At 39.5% G+C, this 8,908-nt stretch overlaps 1 protein-coding gene across 1 annotated transcript; it reads left to right on the plus strand.

Annotated features, from left to right (window-relative positions):
- The first annotated feature begins 4,686 nt into the window (after positions 1 to 4,686).
- LOC138875820 (uncharacterized) lies at positions 4,687 to 5,733 on the plus strand. Its single transcript, XM_070154691.1, has one exon. It carries the CDS (start codon positions 4,687 to 4,689, stop codon positions 5,731 to 5,733), a length of 1,047 nt encoding a protein of 348 aa, XP_070010792.1.
- The last annotated feature ends 3,175 nt before the right edge of the window (positions 5,734 to 8,908 follow it).

Genomic DNA, 8,908 nt, shown 5'->3' on the forward strand with positions numbered 1-8,908 from the left:
GGATAATGACCAAGTTGATGAGGTTCCTCTTGAACCTTAAGCAAATAAACGAGGCCGGCCACCTCAAGAAAATGTTCCCGTTCCACCCCCACCTCCTCCAAGAGCGGCGGTATGCCGTGTGTTGCCTAATGAAAGATATGCAAGTGCCATAGTACTGCCCCGCATTAGGGAGAGAAATTTTCAAATCACAAATGTTATGCTTATGTTGTTGGATCAACGTGGATTCTTCACCGGGCCTTCGAATTAAAATGCATACAAGCACTTGAAAGGGTTTGTTGACACTTGCTGGGGGAGTAAACAGACAAACGTCTCTGAGGATGCTTTAAAATTGAGGCTATTCCCTTTCTCGCTACGGGGGAAGTCTTTGGATTGGTTAGAGAGGTTGCCAAATCATTCTATCCATATATAGGATGAATTGGCCGAGAAATTCATTTCCAATTTCTTTTCTCACGGGCATATTCAATGCTTAGGGATGAGATTCTAGCTTTCAAACAACAACCCAATGAGCCTTTGCATGAGATATGGTAGAGGTACCGTACTATAGTGAAAGAATGCCCAAACAATGACATGACGGAGGCTATGATTCAACAAACTTTCTATAGGGGATCAATACTACTAATCAATGCGCGGTCAACCAACTTGCCAGTGGAAATTTCATGACAACGCCGTATGCAGAAGATTGTGAGATTCTTGATGAAATGTCGGATACTTCATCGGTATGGCAACGTAGAGCAAATGTTCCTCAAGGCGATCCAAATATGATTCACTTGTATAAAGAATTACATGATCATGAGCAAGCAATTGCCGAGTTGACCACCACAATGAATCAACTAGCCAAAGCTCAACTTTAACAAGTGCAATGTACAAAGCAAGTAAATGCAATGTAGGGACTTAGTATGATGGTAAACAAGAGAAGGCAAAAGGTCCTCAAGCACAAAACCGGGTTAAGAACTATGTGCAAGATGATAGTGAATTTGATCAAGATGGACAATACAATGAACAAGAGGAGGAAGTACAATATGTGAACAATTCCAAGGGCAAAGAAACAACAATCAAGGCCCAAATCGACAACAATGGAGACCACAAGGAAATTGGAATTCAAGCAATCTAGGTAATTGGAACAATAAAAACAACCAAGGGAATTGGAACAATCAAGGAAATTGGAATGGTCAAAATAATCAAGAAAATTGGAGTGGAAATAATCAAGGTTATTGGGGAGGTAACAACCAAGGAGGGTGGAACAACAACAATAATCGAGGGTCAGGTTTTCAAAGGCCCCCGATGTTTCAACAACCGAGCAACCCGCCTCCTTATCATTCTCAAGGTTCAATCTCTTCCAACAATGAGATGGGATGAATTGAGAACATGTTAAACAAATGATGGAGAAGAATGCCGACTCCGATGCTCAACTAGCCTCTCATAACACATCAATTCGCAATTTAGAAGTTTAATTGGGCCAAATCTCGCAAGCTTTGAACACTCATCCTAAGGGGGCACTACCAAATGATATGGTGGTGAACCCAAAGGGAAATCACGGGACATGCCATGTCCGTGACTACAAGGAGTGAAAAGGTGGGGATGCAACCACCTTAAGTCAAAAGAAAGTTGTAGACGATGAACAATTGGTACAAGAAAATGAGATGCCAAGCAATGAAGTGCAAGCAAATGATGAGGTGAGTATTTATATTGAAGACAATGTGGAGGAGACTCAAGAAGAAATGAACCCATCTAGGGAGAACATAGTTGACATACTGGAACCAGTAGTGCCAAAGGCAAAGGCACCAATGCTGTTACACCACATTTTTTCCGTATGTGAGAGTACGTCGTAAGTCAATAGATGTAAGCTCAGAAATAAGATTATATTTGGAAGAAAATAAAGTAAGTTAATCATGTTTCCTTGGAGGTTACAAATATTTAAGATCATGAATAACGAGTACCAAGAGGGTTGTAAAGCTTAGAAGCTAAACCAATTGAAGAAAATAAGTTTCGTCGAAAGTCGACAACTTTGGAATATTATAACATGTACTTTGGGGTGAGACTAGGGTTATTAACATTATAAGGAGGTTATTCTATAAGTTATTTTAGTCGTGTGATAGTCATGTGCTACGTTTTGAAGGCAAGCAAGTTGTGGAACAAAAGTTGGCAAAGGTCATCACAAGTTACATTCATAAATGTGCCGAAAATTAGGTCAAATGTAGCTGAGCTTTTCTACAAATATACTTGGAATTATGGCGTGATCTACCTACCAAATTGAATATCTATGAGTCTAGTTTCTAACACATTAAACCGTTCATCGATATGACAACAGGTAGAGAGATATTCGCGTTTTTGTGAGACCGCGCAAGGAGTTCCCAATGGGACCCACTTAGGTGGTGGTCGACCTACTTCACTTTATAAACGATTTGGACGCCTATTTTTAACTCATTTTCAACTTAACTTCATCTCCAAACTTCTCCTAACCCTTCTAAACAGATACCACAAGAGTTTGAAGTGATTCCAAAGTAATTACACCATATTTCAATATGAAAACTTAGTTCTAGTGAAGAACAACACCTCTTTGAGGTTGTGTTGTCATTGAGGATTGTTGTGGGCTGTGTTTTGCTAAAATTCCAAGTTGTTGCTACTGTATAAAGTGAGTATAACAACCTACTAATTGTGCTTAAGCTTTTTTGTATGTTGGTTAAGTTGTTAGGATGATAAACTACAAAATAATACTTGGATTAGCTTAAGTCACTTCTATGGTGTTGTATTGCCATTAAGGGTTGTTGTAAGATGAATATAACTTGGATTTCAACTTGAAGTTACTGTAGGAGGTGTGTGTATTGTGTTCTTGCATGTGCTTAAGGTTATCTTGATGTTGATTAAGTTAAATGGATGGAGTTGGCATGAACTAGTGAATAAAGTTACTAATTGAATATAGTTGGAGTTGTGGATTGTTTCCTTTGTTATAAATATATTGTATAGGGATGGAATCATTGATTAATGACTTCATTATCATGTTAATGATACTTTTAGGTTAATGTAAGAAGTCTATAAGGGGTGATATGGGTTATACGGATTCCAATCAGAGCTTTCTCGTCGTGATGTAGTTATGACTTGTTGTTGTTATATGGTGTCTTGTTGTTGATATTTATATGTTGACGAATTTCTCTAGTTGTTGTTGTTGGTATATGGTATTGGAGGAGGCCTTTGTTACAGGGGAGATGCTGCTCGAATTTACGTAAATGAGCTACTAGCTTAAGTTACAGACTTAGCATATGCTCAGCACTGATTTTGAATCTTCTTATACTATGATAGATTGAGTTGACTTGTTTGAAAAGTTGCTTGGAAGGTATTATGACTCAATGGATTTAAGATATGTTAAGGCACATTCTTCTTTATTTTGGCATGATCTAAAGTGAAATGAATACGCTATTTCATAACGGATCTACTCCTAGCAACTAAGGTTGTCCATGTTGTTCATTCCCTATAAAGTTATTCTAAGCAAGTGTGTATGATCCTTGAATCCTACTGAGGTTCATATTGAGGGTATGGATTTCCATAATGTTAATCGAAGGTGCAAGACCTTAAGTCACATCGAAAGGTTTAGAATGTGATTCCATGAGTCTAGTATGCACTATATATAGTATCTATTTTACTCTACTGAGCTGCGCTATAGTCGGCCGGGTATGGCACCTATTGTGCAACCACTGATCAGTTGGGTTTACCGAGCTCTACATAGCCGGGTACGATTCTACCGAGCCTTATGATGGCCGGACACATTTTTATCGAGTCCTCTTTAAGGCCGGGTACGATATGATGATGATGATGCCCACAGAGGCGTATGTTTTTAAAAGTTTATATATATGTATTATGCATTTTATATTAGTAGCCCCTAGAGGCACTCAGATGTTACAAGTTGTATATCATCTATCTCTCTTTACATTATTGTTCTTGTTTATTCTTTCCGGCCTTACACACTTAGTACTTTATTCGTACTAATGTCCCTTTTTCCTGGGGACGTTGCATTTCATACCCGCATGTTCCGATAGATAGGTTAACATTCCTCCTAGTAGGCTATCAGCTCAGCGGAAGGTGTTGGTGCACTCCACTTGCTCCGGAGTTTCCTATTTGGTCAGTATGATTTGGACATGTATTGATTGGTATGGCGGGGCCCTGTCCCCACCTTTATGATGTGTATATACTCTTAGAGGCTTGTAGACAGATGTCATGTATATGAAAGATTGTATGGCCTTGCCGGCCTATGTTCATTGTACGAGTGTTCATTTTCGTTCTTATAGGACCGTATGCCACATGTATAAGTTTGTATTACATCTTGGGTCGTCCTATGTCAAGTATTCCCTTATGTTTTATTCTGGTTATATCATGACGTCCCTTCCGGCCCATTTACCCATGATGGTATGATAAGAAAGATACGTTACTTTGGTATTCAGTTGGGTAAGGCAACGGGTGCCCGTTGTGGCCCTCCGATTTAGGTCGTGACAAATGCCAAGGCGTCCTCCTCCATATCCTCAAAGGCTTGCCAAGCAAAATAGCGAGAACAAATTCAAAAAGTTCATCTACATGATGAAGAGTTTGTCTATTAATGTGTCATTGGTTGAGACGTTAGAACAAATGCCGGGATATGCAAAGTTCATGAAGGACTTGGTGGAAAAGAAGAGGTAGATGAATTGTGAGACTATAAAGATGACATATCAAGTGAGTGCAATTGTGCACTCAATGGCTCCTAAATTGGAAGATCTGGGCACTTTCACAATCCCATATACAATTGGAAATGCCGACTTTGCCAAAGCTTTATGTGATCTTGGGGCGAGTATCAACTTGATGCCCTATTCGATGTTCAAAACTTTGGGAATTGGGAAACTAAGACCCACATCAATGAGGTTACGAATGGCAGATTGTACTATGAAGAGACATTTGGATATTATTGATGATGTGTTGGTTCGTGTTGACAAGTTCATCCTCCCGGCGGACTTTGTGATTCTTCATTGTGAAGTGGACTATGAGGTTCCTATTATCTTGGGTAGACCTTTCCTTTCTACGAGGAAGGCTCTTGTTGATGTGGAAGCCGGTGAGCTCACTTTCCGGGTGGGTGATGAAAAGGTGGTCTTCCATGTGCGCAAATCCATAAGGCAACCGAATATCAATGAAGTTTATTCATTCGTGGATTTGGTGACCGATGTGATTATTGATGATTCTAGTGCCACAATGAATATTGAGGATACTTTGGAAGCCATTTTGCTCAACCTTGATAATGATGACGAGAAAGAAGGCTATGTGGAATGTTTGAATGCATTGCAAGGAATAGGGTCGTATAGTTATGAACCCCGCAAGTTATTCTTGGATCTTGAAAACCGGAAGACTCCTCCAACAAAGCCCTCAATCGAGGAGCCTCCCACTTTGGAGTTAAAGTCATCACCTTTGCATATCAGGTATGAATTCCTTGGCCCTTGTTCTACTTTACCGGTTATTCTTTCCTCTTGTTTGACTAACGTGCAGGTAGACTCCACATTGGCAGTGCTACAAAAGAGGAAAAAAGCTATAGGATGGACATTGGCGGATATTCGGGACATAAACCCAGCCTTTTGCATGCACAAGATTAATTTGGAGGAGGGTTCTAAACCCTCCGTTGAACATCAAAGGAGGAAAAATGAAGCAATACAAGAGGTGGTCAAAAAAGAGATTATAAAGTGGTTGGATACCGGGGTTGTTTACCCCATTTTCAATAGTTGATGGACTTCTCCGGTGCAATATGTCCCAAAGAAAGGGGTCATGACTGTGGTTACCAATGACAAGAATGAGTTGATTCCTACAAGAATGGTGATCGGGTGGAGAGTGTGTATAGACTATCACAAGCTCAACAAAGTCACAAGGAAAGATCATTTCCCACTTCCCTTCCTTGATCAAATACTTGATAGGTTGGCCAGTCGTGTTTTCTATTGTTTCCTTGATAGATATTCCGGCTACAATCAAGTTCTTATTGCTCCGGAGGACCAAGAGAAGACTACTTCCGCATGTCCTTATGGTGCTTTCACATTCTCTCGGATACCATTTGGGTTATGCAATGCATCAGCGGCTTTTCAATGGTGTATGATGGCTATCTTCACCGACATGGTGGAGGATTTTCTTGAGGTCTTCATTGATGACTTTTTCATGGTTGGGAATTCTTTTGATGTTTGCTTGAAAATTTTGGATAAAGTCTTGGAAAGATGTGAAGAGAAGAACTTGGTATTGAATTGGGAGAAATGTCACTTCATGGTCAGGGAAGGCATTGACCTCGGCCACAAAAACTCAAAGTATGGTATTGAGGTCGACAAGGCCAAAATTAATATGATATCTAAACTCCCACCCCTACATTCGTGAAGGGAGTGAGGAGCTTCTTGGGTCATGCAGAGTTCTTTCACCGATTCATCAAGGATTTTTCCAAAGTGGTGAACCCCTAGTGTAAGCTTTTGGAGAATGATGCCAAATTCCATTTCCATGAGGATTGCATGAAGGCATTTGAATTGCTAAAGTTCAAATTGACAACTACTCTTATTATCCCCGCACCGGATTGGAGCTTGCCTTTTGAGCTCATGTGATGACGCAAGTGATGTGGTGGTTGGAGTAGTTTTAGGGAACCGAATCAACAAAATCTTCCATCCGGTCTACTATGCTAGTAAGACCAGGAATTATGCCCAAGTCAATTACACGATGACTGAAAAAGTGCTCCTTGCTATTGTCTTTGTTATGGAGAAGTTTCGCCCGTACTTGATGGGTACTAAGGTGATTGTCCACACCGATCATGTAGCTCTTCGATACTTAATGAGCAAGAAGGATTCAAAGGCGAGGTTAATGGGTGGGTGATTTTATTTCAAGAGTTTGATCTAGAGATCCAAGACCGCAAAGGTAGTGAAAATCAAGTGACGGACCACTTGTCTCGATTGGAGGAGGAAGGGAGGCCATATGACGGCCTTGATATCAATGATTCCTTCCCCGACGAGCAGCTTCTAGCAACTTCAATGATCGAGATGCCATGATTCGTCAATTTAGCAAATTATCTTGTGAGTGGCATTGTATCGAATGAGTTCTCTTCAAACCAAAGGAAGAAGCTCAAACGGGATTGCCTTGACTATTATTAGGATGAACCATGTCTCTTCCGAATTTGTACCGATGGTGTGCTTCGAAGATGTGTGCCGGAGGAGGAACAAGTAGAAATTCTTGAGGCTTGCCACTCTTCACCATATGCTGGTCACCATGGTGAAGCTAGAACGGCGGCAAAAGTGTTGAGTTGTGGATTCTATTGGCCTACTCTTTACAAAGATACTAGTGAGCTTGTCAAGCATTGTGATGAATGCCAAAGGGCCGGTGGAATCTCAAAGAAAAATGAAATGCCTCTCACCACCATTTTGGAGATAGAAATTTTTGATGTGTGAGGTATTGATTTCATGGGTCCGTTTGTGAGATCTTGTGGAAACACCTACTGTTATATCCCGCATTGTAAAAGTTTCGTCGTAAGTTAATCGACGTAGACTCGGGGATGAGATTATCTTGAGGTTATAAGCATTTATGCTATTTATAACAAGCGATAAGTAAATGCCATGAAGGTTAAAGGGTAAACAAATCAAAGAAAATGAGTTTCGTTGAAGGTTATCGATTTGGGATAAAATATGCTCCGAGCTATAATACCTGGTATTTATGGACTAGTGACATACAAGGTACTAGATGACCATGATAGTAAGATGTATAAGGTATGTTAAAAGTGCGAAGTATTTTAAGTAAGTTGAGATAATTCTTAATTACGTGGGTAATGGGAGATTACTTAGTTAATTAAGGAATTGATTGGGTGATTAATTAAAGGATTTGGATGAGATTAAACCCCCCTCCCCCCATTGGCAAAAAACCACACCAACATTCATGACTCTTAAGTCATTAGGATAAGGTGGCAATTAAAGGGTTATGTGGTTAAGCCACCACATAAAGTGGGGCCCACACCCATTCAACTTCCTTATAAGATCTCTTTAACCTAATAATGTGAGATCTTCAAAATTTAACCTACTTACAAGACCTCTCTAACTTAATAACATGAGATCTTCAAATTCAACTCACTTATAAAACCTTTCTAACTTAGTAACACGAGTCTTCAACAAATCAACAAGATTTCATAGCATCGTCAGCAACGTGAGATTTTGCAATTATAAGGGAGTACAGTGCAATCTTTCTCAAGAATATCATGCGAATTTTTTCCTACTCTGATCTTGTCGTCACATGTGTTGTCGCAATTAACATGTGTTAGTGGGATTGTCGTTTTGTTGCAATTAACATGTGTTATAGGGATTGTCAAGATAATCGACTCAGGTATGTTACGACTATCCCTTATTTCTTTTGGCATGATTTATATGACACAAACGAAACGAGAAAATGCACAATTTCAATAAATGACTCTATTCATAGAAATACTAGAGATGCCTATGTTCTTGATTCCCCATGTGTCATATTATTCTATCATCTGTTCATGGGTCTCAGAAAATATGTAAGTTGATAAAGTTTATTTCATGATATTAATCAAAGGCATAATGGTCTTATGACACTCTAAAAATTTTTATTGACGTACTTCTCATGCATTGCATTCATTTACATTGACCAATGACCAAATAGCGTTATATACATGTATATAAGTATATATATATGTATATGGGATATGGAAAAAGGTTACGACGCTATGTACGCACAACCACCTGAGCAGCTGGTATATGTTGATGATTTTGCCCAAAGTGGCCGAAATGATGATGGGATGCCCTCAGAGGATTGATGATGTTATGTACACCTATACCTATGTATGACACGACATTTATAGACACATGCATGACATTATAAATGTTTCAGGATTTGCAAAGTTATTTAGACTTACCGACGGAATTCTTTATTC

The sequence above is a fragment of the Nicotiana sylvestris genome, chromosome 8, assembly GCF_000393655.2.
Source record: "Nicotiana sylvestris chromosome 8, ASM39365v2, whole genome shotgun sequence".
Classification (NCBI taxonomy): domain Eukaryota; kingdom Viridiplantae; phylum Streptophyta; class Magnoliopsida; order Solanales; family Solanaceae; genus Nicotiana; species Nicotiana sylvestris.

Bases quoted from the DNA above. Each gene is read 5' to 3' on its own strand.
- LOC138875820 (XM_070154691.1), top strand. From the start codon at position 4,687: ATGACATATCAAGTGAGTGCAATTGTGCACTCAATGGCTCCTAAATTG.